This window comes from Coregonus lavaretus (genome assembly GCF_964263955.1).
Source record: "Coregonus lavaretus genome assembly, contig: HAP1_SCAFFOLD_717, whole genome shotgun sequence".
In the NCBI taxonomy this organism is placed as follows: domain Eukaryota; kingdom Metazoa; phylum Chordata; class Actinopteri; order Salmoniformes; family Salmonidae; genus Coregonus; species Coregonus lavaretus.
The window spans coordinates 228558-249874 of NW_028161395.1; the positions used below are offsets into that span (position 1 = coordinate 228558).

The 21317-nt window shown below is 42.9% G+C and overlaps 1 protein-coding gene across 1 annotated transcript in view; it reads left to right on the forward strand.

Annotated features, from left to right (window-relative positions):
* The window catches only part of LOC311120732 (serine/threonine-protein kinase WNK1-like), a gene marked incomplete at its 5' end in the record, with an annotated part of 118521 nt that extends 99757 nt beyond the window's left edge, over nt 1–18764 (forward strand). Inside the window, 3 exons of the mRNA XM_084195310.1 lie at nt 15–236; nt 11606–11841; nt 12503–18764. Coding sequence (XP_084051436.1) covers nt 15–236; nt 11606–11841; nt 12503–12886 — 842 coding nt within the window. The 3' untranslated portion in view covers nt 12887–18764. The remainder of the gene's footprint in view (nt 1–14; nt 237–11605; nt 11842–12502) is intronic.
* Nucleotides 18765–21317: the final 2553 nt, after the last annotated feature.

Here is a 21317-nt window from a genome sequence, read left to right on the forward strand (position 1 = left end):
TGTGTCAACTTCAGGCAGCACTTTATCTGCACAGAGCGCTCCCTCAGTGTACCCACCCCACCAGGCTCTCCTCCTGGCCCCTGGTCTGGCCCCTGGGGGCCTCCCCGACCTCCACCCTGCCTCAGGGAGCCGACCCCGGCCCCTCAAGCATCTCGGCCCCTCCAGTGAGAACCTGTGCTCTGCCTACACCAGCGACGCTACGCTGTCCGTGCCCAGTCTCTGTGCCCCCACCCAAGGTAGGCCTCCGTACGGCGCCCTACTGCCTAGGCCTTGGCTCTCATCCCTACGTCCCATTCATCCTTCCACCTGCCTCCAGTAGGCCTCATTTGCCTTGTCTGTCGAGGAAAAGTTCATCCCCCCCCCCCCCCACCACCACCACCACCACCACCACAGGGATGGAAATTAGTAGCGTCCCCATCCTCCTCTTCATACCATCCCCCCAAAAAGTCTGTCCGTCATAATGGTCTCTATTTGGGTGTTTCTCTGTCTTGTCCTGTCCTGTAGTTTATCAGATGACAACTTACCACTAGGGTTGGTACAGTAGAGGAATGTTTGACAGAGCCAATTTGGTCTGATACAGACGGTAGCACTGGACTGTAGTGTTGGGAAGGTTTACGATAATCCTGATGGATTTCACTTCCTGAAAAAAATCCCCATTCGGTCGGGGAACACTATTGCTCTGGCTCAAGACTATGGTGCATGTTGGGTATTTCAATTGGACTGTTGATTTGGGCACCTCTGTTGTCTCAAGCTAGCCTTTCTTCTACACACTCAGTGGAAGCTCCATTACTGTCTGGATGGGACCGCTCCTATTCCTCCCACGCTACAGGGGGTGCTATTGCTCCGCTTCTCCACCTCCCAGTGCAGCTCTATCCTCTCATCACTGTAAGGCACTCCTCTCCTCCATCCCTCTCCGTTCTCTCATCTCCCTCTCTCTGTTGCTCAGTGTACTTACTGTTCCATTCTTACTGTGTATATGTGTACCTCTTTCTCTCTCTACCCCCTCTCTCTCTCTCTCTCTCTCTCTCTCTCTCTACCCCTCTCTCTCTCTCTCTCTCTCTCTCTCTCTCTCTCTCTCTCTCTCTCTCTCTCTCTCTCTCTCTCTCTCTCTCTCTCTCTCTCTCTCTCTCTCTCTCTCTCTCTCTCTCTCTCTCTCTCTCTATCTACTACCCCCCCTCTCTCTCTCTTTCTTTCTCTCTCTCTCTCTCTCCCTCCCTCTCTTTTTGTACCACAGGCTGTGTAACGTTCAGCTGTGGGTCGGAGAGAGTGACCATCAAACCAGGTGGCAGAAGGACCCGTTTTCTGAGTACGCCCTGCTTGGCTCTTTGTGTGTAACGCTTCTTCCTCTTCCTTTGTCTTCTTTCTCCTTCACTTCCTACTTCCTGTCATGTGATTATCTCTTGTCTTCCGATTGGGAGCCACATCTCCTCTGGCATTTTAGCATTTTTTTTAAAAATTGGCCCCATTTATAGAGCATTATAGATAAATGACTCAATGACCACTGATGATGCATCATCACATAGCCTAATGGATACATGTATCTAATGGCATACTCTACATTCCCATCCTAGTGCATTAAGGTAATGTACAGTGGGGGGAAAAAGTATTTAGTCAGCCACCAATTGTGCAAGTTCTCCCACTTAAAAAGATGAGAGGCCTGTAATTTTCATCATAGGTAGACGTCAACTATGACAGACAAAATGAGAATTTTTTTTCCAGAAAATCACATTGTAGGATTTTTAATGAATTTATTTGCAAATTATGGTGGAAAATAAGTATTTGGTCAATAACAAAAGTTTCTCAATACTTTGTTATATACCCTTTGTTGGCAATGACACAGGTCAAACGTTTTCTGTAAGTCTTCAAGGTTTTCACACACTGTTGCTGGTATTTTGGCCCATTCCTCCATGCAGATCTCCTCTAGAGCAGTGATGTTTTGGGGCTGTCGCTGGGCAACACAGACTTTCAACTCCCTCCAAAGATTTTCTATGGGGTTGAGATCTGGAGACTGGCTAGGCCACTCCAGGACCTTGAAATGCTTCTTACGAAGCCACTCCTTCGTTGCCTGGGCAGTGTGTTTGGGATCATTGTCATGCTGAAAGACCCAGCCACGTTTCATCTTCAATGCCCTTGCTGATGGAAGGAGGTTTTCACTCAAAATCTCACGATACATGGCCCCATTCATTCTTTCCTTTACACGGATCAGTCGTCCTGGTCCCTTTGCAGAAAAACAGCCCCAAAGCATGATGTTTCCACCCCCATGCTTCACAGTAGGTATGGTGTTCTTTGGATGCAACTCAGCATTCTTTGTCCTCCAAACACGATGAGTTGAGTTTTTACCAAAAAGTTCTATTTTGGTTTCATCTGACCATATGACATTCTCCCAATCCTCTTCTGGATCATCCAAATGCACTCTAGCAAACTTCAGATGGGCCTGGACATGTACTGGCTTAAGTAGGGGGACACGTCTGGCACTGCAGGATTTGAGTCCCTGGCGGCGTAGTGTGTTACTGATGGTAGGCTTTGTTACTTTGGTCCCAGCTCTCTGCAGGTCATTCACTAGGTCCCCCCGTGTGGTTCTGGGATTTTTGCTCACCGTTCTTGTGATCATTTTGACCCCACGGGGTGAGATCTTGCATGGAGCCCCAGATCGAGGGAGATTATCAGTGGTATTGTATGTCTTCCATTTCCTAATAATTGCTCCCACAGTTGATTTCTTCAAACCAAGCTGCTTACCTATTGCAGATTCAGTCTTCCCAGCCTGGTGCAGGTCTACAATTTTGTTTCTGGTGTCCTTTGACAGCTCTTTGGTCTTGGCCATAGTGGAATTTGGAGTGTGACTGTTTGAGGTTGTGGACAGGTGTCTTTTATACTGATAACAAGTTCAAACAGGTGCCATTAATACAGGTAACGAGTGGAGGACAGAGGAGCCTCTTAAAGAAGAAGTTACAGGTCTGTGAGAGCCAGAAATCTTGCTTGTTTGTAGGTGACCAAATACTTATTTTCCACCATAATTTGCTAATAAATTCATTAAAAATCCTACAATGTGATTTTCTGGATTTCTTTTCCTCATTTTGTCTGTCATAGTTGACGTGTACCTATGATGAAAATTACAGGCCTCTCATCTTTTTAAGTGGGAGAACTTGCACAATTGGTGGCTGACTAAATACTTTTTTCCCCCACTGTATATAGTATATACCCACAGACAGTGTGGTGCCAGAGGCTTAAACATCTGATCATTCTATCTGACCCCTCTTATAAACCATGATCATTCTTATCACCAATAGCCAATGCAACAGTAATGTCTCCATAAAGCATGTTGAGCTATAAGACAGGTACAGTCTAGAACAGGGCTCTCCAACCCTGTTCCTGGGTTTTCGCCCCAATCCCAGTTGTAACTAACCTGATTCATCTTCTCAACCAGCTAATTATTAGAATCAGGTGTGTTAGATTAGGGTTGGAGTGAAAACCTACAGGAGAGTAGCTCTCCAGGAACAGGGCTGGAGAGAACTGTTCTAGAGTGTAATATATATATATATATATATATATATATCTATATAAAATACCAAGGTGACATTTTTGACACTTGGTCCTCCACACTGATCCGTTTCCACTACGGTCCCATACTCCACTCACGTCAACATCGAAGCATTATATTATAATTTCTAATGTTTCTTCATCCAGCTAATAATCACCCTTATTTAAACTGTATAGGCTATCATTTGGAAGTTCTTGGATGAGCTTTTGAGCAATAAAAAATGGTAATGGTAATAGTTCACTCTTCAAGTGTATGGTCTGTGGTACTACCCTTTAGGAATAGTTATGGTCTGTATTACAGTACTACCCTTTAGTGATAGTTATGGTCTGTACTACCCTTTAGTGATAGTTATGGTCTGTATAACAGTACTACCCTTTAGTAATAGTTATGGTCTGTACTACAGTACTACCCTTTAGTGATAGTTATGGTCTGTACTACAGTACTACCCTTTAGTAATAGTTATGGTCTGTATTACAGTACTACCCTTTAGTAATAGTTATGGTCTGTATTACAGTACTACCCTTTAGTAATAGTTATGGTCTGTACTACAGTACTACCCTTTAGTGATAGTGATGGTCTGTACTATAGTACTACCCTTTAGTAATAGTTATGGTCTGTACTACATCACTACCATTTAGTAATACTTATGGTCTGTACTACAGTACTACCCTTTAGTAATAGTTATGGTATGTACTACAGTACTACCCTTTAGTAATAGTTATGGTCTGTACTATAGTTATGGTCTGTACTACAGTACTACCCTTTAGTAATAGTTATGGTCTGTACTACAGTACTACCCTTTAGTAATAGTTATGGTCTGTACTACCCTTTAGTGATAGTCATGGTCTGTACTACCCTTTAGTAATAGTTATGGTCTGTATTAAAGTACTACCCTTTAGTAATAGTTATGGTCTGTACTACAGTACTACCCTTTAGTAATAGTTATGGTCTGTACTACCCTTTAGTAATAGTTATGGTCTGTACTACAGTACTACCCTTTAGTAATAGTTATGGTCTGTACTATAGTACTACCCTTTAGTAATAGTTATGGTCTGTACTGCAGTACTACCCTTTAGTAATAGTTATGGTCTGTACTGCAGTACTACCCTTTAGTAATAGTTATGGTCTGTACTATAGTACTACCCATTAGTAATAGTTATGGTCTGTACTACAGTACTACCCATTAGTAATAGTTATGGTCTGTACTACAGTACTACCCTTTAGTAATAGTCATGGTCTGTACTACCCTTTAGTAATAGTTATGGTATGTACTATAGTACTACCCTTTAGTAATAGTCATGGTCTGTACTATCCTTTAGTAATAGTTATGGTCTGTACTACAGTACTACCCTTTAGTAATAGTTATGGTCTGTACTACCCTTTAGTAATAGTTATGGTCTGTACTATAGTACTACCCTTTAGTAATAGTTGCGGTCTGTACTACCCTTTAGTAATAGTTATGGTCTGTACTATAGTACTACCCTTTAGTAATAGTCATGGTCTGTACTACCCTTTAGTGATAGTTATGGTCTGTACTACAGTACTACCCTTTAGTAATAGTTATGGTCTGTACTACCCTTTAGTGATAGTTATGGTCTGTACTACAGTACTACCCTTTAGTGATAGTTATGGTCTGTACTACAGTACTACCCTTTAGTGATAGTTATGGTCTGTACTACAGTACTACCCTTTAGTAATAGTTATGGTCTGTACTACAGTACTACCCTTTAGTAATAGTTATGGTCTGTACTACCCTTTAGTGATAGTTATGGTCTGTACTACAGTACTACCCTTTAGTGATAGTTATGGTCTGTACTACAGTACTACCCTTTAGTGATAGTTATGGTCTGTACTACAGTACTACCCTTTAGTAATAGTTATAGTCTGTACTACCATTTAGTGATAGTTATGGTCTGTACTACCCTTTAGTAATAGTCATGGTCTGTACTACCCTTTAGTAATAGATATGGTCTGTACTACAGTACTACCCTTTAGTAATAGTTATGGTCTGTACTACCCTTTAGTAATAGTTATGGTCTGTATTACAGTACTACCCTTTAGTAATAGTTATGGTCTGTACTACATCACTACCCTTTAGTAATAGTTATGGTCTGTACTACCCTTTAGTGATAGTTATGGTCTGTACTACAGTACTACCATTTAGTAATAGTTATGGTCTGTACTACAGTACTACCCTTTAGTAATTGTTATGGTCTGTATTACAGTACTACCCGTTAGTAATAGTTATGGTCTGTACTACCCTTTAGTGATAGTTATGGTCTGTACTACAGTACTACCCTTTAGTAATAGTTATGGTCTGTATTGCAGTACTACCCTTTAGTAATAGTTATGGTCTGTACTACAGTACTACCCTTTAGTAATAGTTATGGTCTGTACTACAGTACTACCCTTTAGTAATAGTTATGGTCTGTATTGCAGTACTACCCTTTAGTAATAGTTATGGTCTGTACTACAGTACTACCCTTTAGTAATAGTTATGGTCTGTACTACAGTACTACCCTTTAGTAATAGTTATGGTCTGTACTACCCTTTAGTAATAGTTATGGTCTGTACTACAGTACTACCCTTTAGTAATAGTTATGGTCTGTACTACAGTACTACCCTTTAGTGATAGTTATGGTCTGTACTACAGTACTACCCTTTAGTAATAGTTATGGTCTGTACTACAGTACTACCCTTTAGTAATAGTTATGGTCTGTACTACAGTACTACCCTTTAGTAATAGTTATGGTCTGTACTACAGTACTACCCTTTAGTAATAGTTATGGTCTGTACTACAGTACTACCCTTTAGTAATAGTTATGGTCTGTATTACAGTACTCCCCTTTAGTAATAGTTATGGTCTGTACTACAGTACTACCCTTTAGTAATAGTTATGGTCTGTACTACAGTACTACCCTTTAGTAATAGTTATGGTCTGTACTACAGTACTACCCTTTAGTAATAGTTATGGTCTGTACTACAGTACTACCCTTTAGTAATAGTTATGGTCTGTACTACAGTACTACCCTTTAGTAATAGTTATGGTCTGTACTACAGTACTACCCTTTAGTAATAGTTATGGTCTGTATTACAGTACTACCCTTTAGTAATAGTGATGGTCTGTACTACAGTACTACCCTTTAGTAATAGTTATGGTCTGTACTACAGTACTACCCTTTAGTAATAGTTATGGTCTGTATTACAGTACTACCCTTTAGTAATAGTTATGGTCTGTATTACAGTACTACCCTTTAGTAATAGTTATGGTCTGTATTACAGTACTACCCTTTAGTAATAGTTATGGTCTGTACTACAGTACTACCCTTTAGTAATAGTTATGGTCTGTACTACAGTACTACCCTTTAGTAATAGTTATGGTCTGTACTACAGTACTACCCTTTAGTAATAGTTATGGTCTGTACTACAGTACTACCCTTTAGTAATAGTTATGGTCTGTATTACAGTACTACCCTTTAGTAATAGTGATGGTCTGTACTACAGTACTACCCTTTAGTAATAGTTATGGTCTGTACTACAGTACTACCCTTTAGTAATAGTTATGGTCTGTATTACAGTACTACCCTTTAGTAATAGTTATGGTCTGTACTACAGTACTCCCTACTGCTCCCAGCAGGCAGTATTCTCTTCTTTCTTGTGTGATCCCCATTTGATAGTGTTAATGCCAAGAACATTAGCGAACTTCACATCCAGAAACACCACCTTACTTCACCTTACCATGTGCTGTACTCCGCCTCATCACGTACCATTGAGCTAACTGACATGAGAGAACCCACCCAGCCAACCAGATCCATGTCTTCCATTGCAAAGCAGACGAAAAGGAAAGACAAGAAATGGTTTATTACCTGTTGAGTTGATGTAACTTATTCTGACTGGGTTTGACTCAATGAAAGGAGTTTGTACGTTCGTTGATGGATGTTAAGTTTGAATGAATGCCTTGATGATCCCTCTGCAGCTTAAACTCCTGCCAACCTCTATGCGCTCCACCCTTACACCCCTCCACTCCTATTCCCTAAACCCTAAACCCTAAACCCTACAGCTACACCCCTATCCCCACCACCCTACACCCCTACACTCCTTGTCATTTTAGCCAAGGGGAATGAGCTGTAGAGAGGATCCGGATTTACCTCCAGGAGGAGTGCATGTTTTGTTTTTAATTGAAAACACTCAGAATGCCCTATTCTGTTGTAGAAGGGTGAATGATTAACACTGACTTTCTCCTCCAATCCTCACACTCTCCGTCCATCCTACGCTTCACATTCTCTCCGTCCACTCTTCAGGGAAGATGGTGAAAAAAGTCTGCCCCTGCAACCAACTCTGTAGTAATTATCTCTTTTTATGACCTTTGACCCTCACCCCCTACTGCCTCGTCCACCACCCTCACTCTCTGCACCCCCCCCCCCCGTTAGGGTTGCAAAGTTAAAGCATTTTTCCCAAATGTCCCAGGTTTTCCAGAAATCCCAGTTGGAGGATTCCCTCCCTGCTTATTCTCACCTGATTTCAGGATATCTGGAAAACCTGGGAATTTTGGGAAAGTTACTGGAATTTTTACAATCCTACCCCTGTTGCTTTCTGCTTTGAGTGTCTGTGCACTTACTGCCCTGTGGATGCCAGCTTTGGCTTTAGTCATCGGTCGGAGTCCACAAGGCTCTCCTCTCACAGGCTGACTTGAGCATTTCTCTGTTGTGACGATGACCCCATTCACATGATCTGTTACAGGTGTTCTCAAAGTGAGGTCTGAAGCCAGATATATACAAATGTATTCTAAATTTCAATTTTTAAATGGAAATACTAACAACAGATTATTCCAAATTTGGCTAAGGGATCCGTGGAATAAGTTTAGAGGGTGTAATACAATACAATCTAATAATATTAATCTACAATTTCTGTTCTTAAACCTGGGCAACATGGGCCTGGGAGGCTCACAGGGATATTGGTATCCACAGTACTCCACCAATTATACAATTTAGGGAACATAAATGCACTTTAATTTAAGCTTTGAAACTGCAAAATCTGTAGAATTGCAGTATATTAGCTTTAAAACTGCAATAACAAAAAATGTCTCTGCCCGATGGCAAAATATGTAGAATTGCATGAAATTAGGTTGAAAACGGCTACATTTTCTCTCCAATGCCAAGAAGCAGGCCTTTAAAATGTTCCTTTCCAGGGCCCGAGACTTGGTTCGTCCAGCCATGCATTCACTGCCGAAGTCATAGTAAAACTCTTGTTCTGATTATGATGGGCTCCCTGATGAATTTGTTATCACATAAGGGGTCCCCGCCCCCAACAAGTTTGAGAACACCTGTAGTTTCTGTCTTTCACTCAAAACTCTCCTCAGTGGAAATTTAGATTTAGCATTTTGGCAATTGGATTGGAGTGGCTAATAATTGATGCACCGCTTGAATTTCTGTTTGTATGTATGTGAGCTCCCATATGCAATGAACTGTTTTCCTTAGGCGCCTGTGTGCCTCACATCAAGGAGATCACACAACTGACTATTCACACACACTTAACTGGTGACAGATAGCCACTTCCCTTTCTCTCCCAGTGCTGTCCAGTAGAGCATTCAGACTGTCTAATGGCTAATGCACTCTGAGAGCCCCTGGCTCCTATATCATCCCATTAGAGCCAATGAAAAGTCCCAGAGTCCTCTATCATCCCATTAGAGCCAATGAAAAGTCCCCGAGTCCTCTATCATCCCATTAGAGCCAATAAAAAGTCCGAGTCCTCTATCATCCCATTAGAGCCAATAAAAAGTCACAGAGTCCTCTATCATCCCATTAGAGCCAATGAAAAGTCACAGAGTCCTCTATCATCCCATTAGAGCCAATGAAAAGTCCCTGAGTCCTCTATCATCCCATTAGAGCCAATAAAAAGTCCGAGTCCTCTATCATCCCATTAGAGCCAATAAAAAGTCAGAGTCCTCTATCATCCCATTAGAGCCAATAAAAAGTCACAGAGTCCTCTATCATCCCATTAGAGCCAATGAAAAGTCCCTGAGTCCTCTATCATCCCATTAGAGCCAATGAAAAGTCCCTGAGTCCTCTATCATCCCATTAGAGCCAATGAAAAGTCCCTGAGTCCTCTATCATCCCATTAGAGCCAATGAAAAGTCCCTGATTCGTCTATCATCCCATTAGAGCCAATGAAAAGTCCCCGAGTCCTCTATCATCCCATTAGAGCCAATGAAAAGTCCCAGAGTCCTCGATCATCCCATTAGAGCCAATGAAAAGTCCCTGAGTCCTCTATCATCCCATTAGAGCCAATAAAAAGTCCCAGAGTCCTCTATCATTCCATTAGAGCCAATGAAAAGTCCCCGAGTCCTCTATCATCCCATTAGAGCCAATGAAAGTCCCTGATTCGTCTATCATCCCAATAAAAGTCCCTGACTCCCTCCTTCTACACAACCCTCATCTTATGGGTTTGAATGTGAATCTGGCTCACCATAGCCAGACACAACACCATTGTAAGTCCACCACCCTGAGAAACGTCCTGTATGCTCACACACAGAGGAAGCTGTTGGTTTGCTTTTAGTTCCTACCATAGGACGGTGTTAAAAAAATATAGATATTTTAAAGCGGCAATCAGCAGTAGAAACAATAACAAAGCTCAATCCCCGCCCCTGTTTTGGTAAAAAGCTGAGGGATGGGGCAGGAGAAATGTAACCACTCTCAAATTCATAGACGGAGCTATGGATGCAAGGACTGACCATCCATGATATTAAAATGATAGTTTTAACAATGTTTTGAGGCTATATAGTGTTTCTTTACATTTACTTTGTTTACAAACATTGGAGTAAAACAAGCCTATATGATGGGATACGACAATTGAACTAAGCACGAGGCATTTCTAAGTTATATTTTTAAAGAATCAATGGGTACATATAAAAAATGTGTACGTTAGAAAATGGATATAGCAAGTGCTGATTGCCCCTTTAAACAAAAGGTATTTTCATTATTGGCCAACTTACAACATAGTTAATCTCAGAGTCGTTGCGAAGTGAATGGGAGTCATCCAGACCACTAAAACAAATGCTGAAGTCATGTTGTGATTCAGCTGCCCCCCCCCCCCTCCTTCCTCCTCCCCCATCTCCTTCTAGTCTAGAGCATGGCTTGTCCTGTGGACTCCACTACCCAGAGTTCCACTGGTGCTGCAGTTATGACTCAGTGTATCGCTGCTTTGGCTTTTTCCCCACTATCATCTTTAATTTTCTATTTTTCCTTTTTATACATTTTGTAACTTGCCTCAATAGTTTGTCAGAAATGACAAAGGTGTGCCTCTTCAATGATTGAGCTTAGTTTGTCTATCAAACAACAATTACATTTTAGGAGTTAGTTTTTCTGTCATAGCTTCATTTATTGTTTGCAAAGGAAATGCCAAGACCTGTGAATATATCAAATGATAAGGCTAGATGACGTTCACCAACATGCAAAGCTACTGCATGTCTGTGAATGTTGTTGTTGCCGTCGTTAAGTCTCCAAACATAAACCAACATGATCTCAGGTCTTGGTCCAAAGTAAATCCCCAAAATGTGTCTTGTGAGAGATGGGTTATTTTAGCTGTAAGTCTAAGCTAGTCATTGTTGATATATTGAACATTTTATCTGCAGACAGTGAATGTGTCTTTTTTTAAATGGAGAATGTTCTGGTTCATTCAGGGTGATAGACTAGTGTTAAAGCTCCATCTGCATTAGTTGAGCATGAGCTCCCTCTGCTGTTCATATGCAGAACACATTTGTCAGATAAGATTTTATTTTCATCCTGCTAAATGTTGGCCCAGTTTAGCAGGATGGAGGCTGAAATACATACATCAGAAAGAGTGGATCATAATGTATCATAGGATCCTGTCCTAATACTTTGACATAGCTAGAGTATGTCATTATCCAACGTCTCCTTACCAACTCTGATCAAACCCATTGACACCCACACAACTACCTACTCTACATATCCCATAACCCTCCTCTCCCCCTCTCTCTCTCCCCCCCCCCTCTCTCTCTCTCCCCCTCTCTCTCTTTCCCTCTCTCTCTCCCTCTCTCTCTCTCTCCAGGGACCAGCAGCACCAACACAGTGAGTGGTCCAGGAGGCCAGGGTCAAGAACCAGGTTCAGGGGGTCAGAACCAGGGCCAGCCTTCTCCCAACGCCCCCCAACAGGGCCGGAAGGGCACGTTCACCGACGACCTGCACAAGCTGGTTGACAACTGGGCCCGCGACGCTATGAGTCTGTCCCAGGGCAAGAGTCGCTCCAAACACCAACAGCAACCCTCACAGGGACACAGCTACGAGGTGAGTAAAGACCATGACTCAACCCTCACAGGGACACAGCTACGAGGTGAGTAAAGACCATGACTCAACCCTCACAGGGACACAGCTACGAGGTGAGTAAAGACCATGACTCAACCCTCACAGGGACACAGCTACGAGGTGAGTAAAGACCATGACTCAACCCTCACAGGGACACAGCTACGAGGTGAGTAAAGACCATGACTCAACCCTCACAGGGACACAGCTACGACGTGAGTAAAGACCATGACTCAACCCTCACAGGGACACAGCTACGACGTGAGTAAAGACCATGACTCAACCCTCACAGGGACACAGCTACGACGTGAGTAAAGACCATGACTCAACCCTCACAGGGACACAGCTACGAGGTGAGTAAAGACCATGACTCAACCCTCACAGGGACACAGCTACGAGGTGAGTAAAGACCATGACTCAACCCTCACAGGGACACAGCTACGAGGTGAGTAAAGACCATGACTCAACCCTCACAGGGACACAGCTACGAGGTGAGTAAAGACCATGACTCAACCCTCACAGGGACAGAGTTGTTCCAATATCCACATTAGCTAGTTTTGGCCATGTATTGTAAGTGGGATGCTAGTATGGATATTGGAGAGCAGCCATGGAGTATCTCACCCTGGTGTCTCTTCTCCCTCTCCAGGCAACCCCGTCGAGCAACAAGGGGCGTAAGTTCTCCGCCCCGAGTCAGCTGTGCCCCAGCAACGCCTCTTCCACCCCCGCTACCTCTCTGGGGGGCCGCAAGGGCTCCTTGTGTCCCCCTCCCCAGTACGGCGGGGTCGGGGCAGGCTACCCCTCCTCCACTGCACCTTACAGCAGCGCCCAGTGGGTTGGATCCACGGGGTCCACAGGGCCGGGACAGGGTCAGGCGGGTATGTTGGCCTCCTCACAGCCCCTGGTCGTCTCCTCCTCGCAGTACCCCTCCTCTGCCACTGGGGGGCAGGGCTCCCTGCAGGGCTTCCACCACATCAGCACTTTGCAGAAATCCGTCAGCAACCCTGGAGGCCCCAACCTGAGGACCACGTAGTGGCCGGGCCGGGCTGAGAGACTGAGACAGACTGAGGGAGAGAGACATGGGGAGAGGAGAGGAGAGAAGGGTGTCTGTGTTACAAGGGAGAGAGGGGCTTGTTTGTTACAAGCGGCATCATGGTTGGTGGGACTGTGTTGAATGTGAATGAGCTGGCTGTGAAAAGGAGGAGAAGAGAGAAGAAGAGCCAGCTGGTGTGTGAAGTGGTGCACCACACTGCCCCCTTCTGTTTTCCTGAAGGATGACAGGAGAGGTACACACTCCCACAGGACCTGGTAGGGTAGGGGACACACTCCCCCTCTCTCCCCCCACCCAGAGGTCAACTGTGGGCCTTGGAGGTTGAAGAAAGCCGCAAAACGCGACAAGGAATACCAATGGACACGAGTGCAATGTTAAGTGGCCAAAGAGGGTTATTGTGACAATTACTATTGTAAAATCTGTGTGTGTGGTGATGAGGTTTGTTCCTTCACTGACTGGCCTTTACATGTACTCTATAGTAGAGACCAGAGCCTTGTACTGATCTCAAAGAGGAGGGATGGATGTTAGTAACCAACCAAGGGGGTGGTGGTGTATTTATGGTTGGGGGGCTGCAGCAGATAGCTAACCCCCTCTCACCTATCTGAGCCCCCCTGCTTGTTCAGCTCCTTCTACTGGTAACTGACCTCCAGACAGAGCACCAGAACAGCGCTTTAAGTGACTGTACAGTACCATACAGCTCCAGTAGAAGTGCATTATAGTGGAGGTGTTGTAGCATGGTGAGGAGACGTGATGAGAGGATAAAGGTTATGGGGTGAAGGACTGAGCTTGTGAGGCTGAGGTGTGGGGCTGGTGCCCTGTATGTAGCTGGTCAGGCAGTGTTGGCACCCTAAATGGCATCCGGAACCCTATGTAGTGCTATTCCTATGTATCATTTAGGACGTACATTGGTGTGTGGGTGGAGAATCCGTAGAATAGGCCAGGGGGTTCATCCCCTACTCTACCCCTCCTGTTGCCATGTGATGCAATAAGAACATAGTAATAGAAACCTCCTCCTAAAAATAAAATAAAAAACACAAAAAGTGACCTTCATTAGAAAAACATACTATCCACGTCCAGATTCAGAATGGCTCTTTTTTTAGAGTTTGGGTTATGATGATTCCATGTTTGATTTAGTGTTTCTGTTTTTCCTCTGTCCCCATTGAACTGACGTGAGGCTGAGGAGACTCTTCTGTAGCATGATGAGAGAAGGGTTTACGTTAGCCAGTAGTGACCCTCCCCCCGTCTCCTGTCCAGGAACTCTCTCTCAGTATAGGGCCTTTAAAGAAACTACATCTCCCAGTATAGGGCCTTTAAATAAACTACAATTCCCCTCTCCATGCTAAACATCTCTTGCCATCTCTTTACCTGATTAGAGGGGATTACTGTATGTGAGACCCATCTATCCCAGTCTTAACTTCAGGCTTATAGTTACTCCATTTTAGAATGTACTGTATCTGGGAGCCTATGAGATCCCCCTCCTAAAGCCTAAAGACTGTACAAGCTGGCTGGCTTGTAGTTTCCATATCCCTTACTGGGAATGAGAGAGCCCCCATGAACTAATACAGACAGGAGTTGTTGGCTGAAGTAGACTCTCTCAGACAGGAGTTGTTGTCTGAAGTAGACTCTCTCAGACAGGAGTTGTTGGCTGAAGTAGACTCTCTCAGACAGGAGTTGTTGGCTGAAGTAGACTCTCCCAGACAGGAGTTGTTGGCTGAAGTAGACTCTCTCAGACAGGAGTTGTTGTCTGAAGTAGACTCTCTCAGACAGGAGTTGTTGGCTGAAGTAGACTCTCAGATAGGAGTTGTTGGCTGAAGTAGACTCTCTCAGACAGGAGTTGTTGGCTGAAGTAGACTCTCCCAGACAGGAGTTGTTGGCTGAAGTAGACTCTCCCAGACAGGAGTTGTTGGCTGAAGTAGACTCTCTCAGACAGGAGTTGTTGGCTGAAGTAGACTCTCTCAGACAGGAGTTGTTGGCTGAAGTAGACTCTCTCAGACAGGAGTTGTAGACTCTCAAATCAATAGTCTTCTTTTTCATAGGTGGTTTAGCTCTGAGAGGGAGTACAGGACGTACAGAGGGAGGGAGGTATGTCCTGTACCTTTTACTGTTGGGGAGGAGGGTTGGTGTTGGTCCCCAAGGGGCAGGTGTATCCTGTGTGGACCCAGAGAAGGAGAGGTCTCGGTGGGGCAGGGAGAGGACTAGACGTGGGGTGGGCTAGAGGTAGGCTGCATGGTGAATGGTATGATGGTTGAAAACTAAAGCCTTGGCTCTCCAGCAACACACAACGCTGTCTGTCCTGAGGAGGGCTTGTGAAACTTTCAAACCTATTATCTATTACTAATGTAACAGCTTTTATAATCATGATGTTGACAGCATTAGGGGCCTCGATCTCTCTACTTCTGATTCTTTTCAATAGTGTGATTGAAAACAAAATGTACATTATTATTATATTTAAAAAACAAAATGACAAAAGATGTGTTCTGTATGGACCTGTATTTACCCATCAGTTTTTGATGTTGAAACACTGTGATTATTATAAATGTTGTTGGACAACATTAGTTTAAGAGAAAAAATATAGAAAATACAAAAAAAATGACAGTTGGAGGAAACGTTATGGTGGATTGGTAATACTTAGGCTAAAAAATGACTAGCTATTTTCCTTATCCAGTACTTATCGAAGACACTTTAACCTTTCTTCTCTTTGTACGTTCTTTATATTAGATAAATGTGAATGTTAAATGGACTCAATTAACGTACTTGAATAGTAACTTGGGCTCACGTCCCAAATAGCACACTATCCCCTGCATCGTGTACAACTTTTCATCAGGGCCCATGGGGCTCTGGTCAAAAGTAGTGCACTATATAGGGAATAGGGTGCCATTTGGGACTCACCCTTGGTCTTTTCAGTCTCCTTTCTCCCCCAGGGACTCCAGTAAGATCTTTGCTGGAGTTTCTAGTGCCTTGCATTATTTCTTTTGCTTCTTTATTTTAGTTTTTTGGCATGGTGGAGTAACGGAAGCACTGTTGATTTGTGCTTAATTGAAGTGCTTTACTGGCTCTGTGCGTACAAAGGTCAAAGGTACACTGCGAAGGGGAGACTGGGGAAGGTGGGCTGGGGTAACTTTTTTTTTGTTGCCATTAATTTTTTTAGTATTCAGTTTAAATCAATTTGATTCGGGGGGGGAGACCAACTTAGTCCTAGACTCTGCGGAGAGTAGGAATGGATCTGATGGTTTAAAAAAAAAGTTGTTGAAGATTGGACAACTCTGTATTTGAAGCGAACAAACGAACGCAAAAACAGAACAGAGTGAGGCTGGACCAGGGTTACCAGGGTTACCTAACATTTAACATATAGAGTCTGGTAGGAACGGAATGCTTGACTGTTCCGTTTGTTCCAGTCTTCGGGGGACACTTTTCAGATACTACAACCATTCATTCAGTATGCAAGAGATCTCTAGCTACCACTGATCCTAGCATTAGACCCACTGCAACAATCAGACTATCTTTATTTATGGCCTGTCCACAAAGCCTTGTTGTGTCCGACACCAAGCAGCACAGTATACAAGCCTCGTGTTGGTGAAAGAGAGAGGAGAAGAGGTGGAAGGATAGGAATGGAGTTAAGAAAGTCAGTCAGTGAGAAACAGTATTTGTGTGAATGTCTCAAAAGAGTTCAAACCAGATTGTGTTGTTGTATAGTTACTAACCAGGCATAATGTGTCTCTACTGTCAGTCTTAGGATGTGTCTCAAATGGCACCCTATTCCCTAAATAGTGCACTACTTTTGACCAAAGCCCTATAGGCCCCGGTCAAAAGTAGTACACTAAATAGGGAATAGGGCGCCATTTGGAATGCGGTCTTACAGTAGTAGGTGTGACTGGGCCCTATGTCATTTAAGGCCAGTGAAGTGAAAGTAGAGTTGAGGTAGAAGCCAGGGCTAGTGGAGGCAGAAGAGGAGAGGTCAGGGGTCACAAGGCTGTAGTATTGTACACTGTGCTGCTGGGTTTGACCAACAAGTGACTTCCTCATCACCAGTGCAATGCTGGTGGTTCAAGCCCAGGTATTTCATCATCTGCTTAATGCTGCCCCAGTCTCTTTAATAAAACCACCTGTGGCTTTTAGTGCAGGTTCGTAGCTTGTTCTAAAGTAGCAGACCGTTTCACCACTCACAATGCAAATAAATAAATGGTTAGTTCCATCTTTATTTATTTTTATTTTTTACATGGATCTTTAATTTGTTGGTGGTTGTCCTTCTGGTCTTGTCTTTTTGGAAACCTTAACTGTTGTAATGATAGATCAACAGTGTCTTTCTCGTTACCTGAAAGTGTTGTAGACAGTAAAACTGGTCCAATCTGTGTAGACCAGAATAGTTCATTAACCCCCATATCCTTCTCAAAGCAACTGTACAAAACCATTACCTGGGGGTCAAACGTGTTTAAAAGTGAATACCTTAGAAAAGTGTTATTTTTTTTAAACACTCGTCACCTTAACTACTGATTAGTTTACAAGGACTGCTAGATCTAAGGCCTTCTGCTTACCGCTTCAGTCGTCTCTACTCACTGTAAACATGTCTGCTACAGGAGATCACTTGAAAAGAGATGGTACATTCTCAACCATTTTATCTTTTGAGAGTGACTATGTTGTATTCTGGATATTTAAAACCGTTAAAAACAGCTGGGGGGGGGGGGGGTTTCTTTGTAAAACATTGCTTTTGCCTGTTTTGTGGATTGAACTTTTCCTACTTACCGGAGACCCTCAGTACAGTACTTAGCAAGTTTGGTTGAATCTGTGAACATGACAAAAATACACTTTGCTTAGTTATTTTATTGATGATCATACTTTTGAAAAACAAAAACAAATAAAACCTTTACAATGCCACTGCCTCAGTGCCATTATCATGCAGTAATGACTTTAGCTACATGAACATCTGCTCTCTCTAAAAACAATACTGAGCAATATGTTTACTTCTTAATAACTAAGTATGACACAGTGGCTGCAATGCATAACATGCAATGGTGAACAGGTTATAGTGAGGTTACAGTGGTGAAACTAAAGACCTCCTCTGATGAACACATTTACACTAGCTCTGGTCCAGGGCGTCGTTCGGCTGTGCTCCAACGGTCATCATCATCGTGAGAGTGTAGCCGAACCACGCCCCTGGACCAGAGCTACATTTACACGTACAGTTACAGAGGATGGGAAGTTAGTGAATTTACAAAGTGTAATAATATTAATTTTAGCATCATTCAGAATGCCGATCGATTCTGCTACTTCTCCTGTTGTTTTCCTTTTTACTGTTAATATACAAGTCCTCCTTTGCCTTCCTGTAACCGATTTTATGTCCTGCAAAGTGCCGATTAAATGTGGGAATGTCATTCAATTCACCGTTAGTCTGACTTGACACAGAAGTGGTTCAGTAAGGAACATGCTTGTTTCTCGAAATAAGCTCTTGCATGTTACCTTTTCGTCACAGCTTATTATACTGTTAGTTATTACCACAAAACAACTCAAAACATGTACCCAGCCACCCTCACTAAAACTAAACAATTCAAGTTGATTTAAAGTATTTTGTTTTTGTTTTGTACTACTTTTTTTTTTGTTGCAATTTTGTGTCTCTAGAAACATCTAGTGACTTAATTCAATAGTTTTTCCTCATGCTGTTTAACGTTGTACAAAAAATGTTTTCAAATAAATAATGATAAAAAGGAAAAGCAAAGGAAACCTGTTAGGAATCATTGGCAGCGTTTAACTGTTCTGCATTAAGTATAGGCTGTTCAAGCTTCAAATAAAATTGCGCTTTGCGCTCCAATAAAATATATTTGTTACTTTATTTGTAAACTTAATAAACAAAAGTCATTTAAATTAATCAAGTGATTGGTATTTTAATCTTGTCCTAAATGTTTGTTTTTATCCACCTGTTTTAGTACCGTCCAATACCACATGGGGGCAGTATAAAACACATAGTTCTCCCAGGCTTAAGAGAGAATCTCATATAGCAGGGCGCAGGAGGAACTGATTTGGGATCAGTTTTGCTGTTTCGATCACAATATATAACATTAAATGGACAGAAGGGACCTGATCCTAGATCAACACTTTTGCCCTGAGATGCTTTATACTGTACATAAGACCTCTGGTCTCTCTGTTTCTGTAAACTGTTGGCTGGGCAGTACTGAAACATACTATCTGATAGCGTTACAGGTTGTATAATACATTATTACAGACAGATTGAATGACTTACGCTTATGACTGTGAGCCAATTGGGAAGCAGGATGGAGACTGAAACTAGTGTTTATCAGTAGTCATGGATTGTGTGGAAATAATGAGGAAGGAAAAGGGAATTACATTAGGAACAATATTCCACAACAGGGCTGCACTACCCTGATATAAATCACAGAGGAATAAGGCTCCCTCCCAAATTACACCCTATGAAGAGCATTATTGATCAGGGCCCTGGTCAAAAGTAGTGCTCTACATAGGGAATAGGGTGCCATTTGGGACACAGTCAAGGGCTTCTCTCCATGCACGCACCACTAGTGCCTAATCAAGGAACCATTCATGTCTACGATTAATAGAAAGCCATCAGGTGAAGGAAATGCATTGTTTCTTCAGGTGATTGAGTGTTTTTACGTCATTCAAATAATTTGTGATTGAATGAAATCAGGGCGGCCATCTTGTTAACAGCACCTCCTTATCTGATGAAAATGAAAAATTGATTTGTTTAATTTCTTTTCTTATCCAGACATGTCCTACAAGAACACACACGGCATAGGAGTCAGCGTATGCCTTGCGTTCCTGTGTGTGTGTGTGTGTGTGTATATACCACCTCAGCTCAACAGATTGACAGAGTCATGGCTGTCCCATGTTTGCAGAAGTAGGGAATGGGCATTCCTCTGATTGTCATGTGTTTGTGCTGAGTAGACTCTCCCCAGCCCCCCTACCATAGGGAGGTGGAACTTGGCAGTCCTCTCCCTGTTTCATGACATACAGTATTTGCCCATCGCTGTGCTTTTGTTGCCAAATTACCAACCCTGTTGGGCTAGCCTGAGGTCCTGTAGAGGCTGGCTGTGGCCCTCATCGTAAAATAAAACATATATTTATATTGTCACAAACACCAGATAGGTGCAGTGAAATGTGTTGTTTTACAGAGTCAGCAATAGTAGTACAGCACCCCTGGAGCAAATTAGGGTTAAGTGCCTTGCACAAGGGCACATCGGCAGATTTTTCACCTTGTCGGCTCGGGTATTCAATCCAGCGATCTTTCAGTTACTGGCCAAACTCTCTAACCACTAGGCTACCAAGGGTAGGAGTGCTATTCTAGGATCAGGTCCCCCTCCTGTCCATATAATCATATTCATTGGGATCTAGAAGACATCCTAGATCAGCACTCGTACTCTGAGATGCTGTGTCCCTCATCAGTCCAGACCTGAAGAAAGAGACAACCGCTGGTGGAAAAAGCTCATTGATATTCGTCAGGTAGACCGTCACTTATCTGCTAAATGACGGAAATGTAAATGTTGACTTATTCATGTTCTCTCCTTGAATTTCTAGAGGTTTGTTACACCTGGTGGGACGATACAAGGAGGTTCCCTGTCATCTGCCATTAGAACATTCAGGGTCAATCTATATAAAGAGATCTTCCTGTTTCATGATATTTGCAGGGGAACGTTATCCCAGTGAGTATTTTATATGGACAAACTCACTGCCCTCATTCTGAGTGAGGAGTTGGAACGGGGCAAGCCGAGCTCCTCTGACCCCTATATGAAGAACCAGGGCACAAATATAGGCTAGACTAGATTGTACTCAAATGTCCATGTGAGGAATTGACAACATGTTCTAGCCATCTCTTAAAAATACATACTGTAGCTATCAAAGTAAATTAAGCCTCATTAATCTAATGACGAGAAATTACACTGCTTCAAAACAGTAGCCGAACAGTAGCGTGTCAAATCAAAAACCGCATAATTTTACCAATGGGTAAAATAATGTTAATTGTGTAGATACTTTGCAAAGAAAACCAACGGTCCAAACCTCCTGCCTCTATCATAATCCAGTTCACAAGTTATTGGAGTTTTTACCCTTATAGGATGAATTAGAGTGACTAAACCAATGGAGGCCAGAGGAAGAAAGTGGTCCAAATTCAGGGAAATTGCATGGCGTCAGCTGGGCTGGATTCTGTGTGAGAATTAAGGCTACTGGCTCCCTGACAGGCTCACTTTCCAGTTGATCTCGTCATATTTCTTCTTGAATTCGCAGGACATAAAACAGTATAGAGGTAAAATGGATATCGATTTTAGTATACGCTTTTCATATTGATCCTCTGTAGCTCAGCTGGTAGCGCACGGCGCTTGTAACGCCAAGGTAGTGGGTTCGATCCCCGGGACCACCCATACACAAAAATGTATGCACGCATGACTGTAAG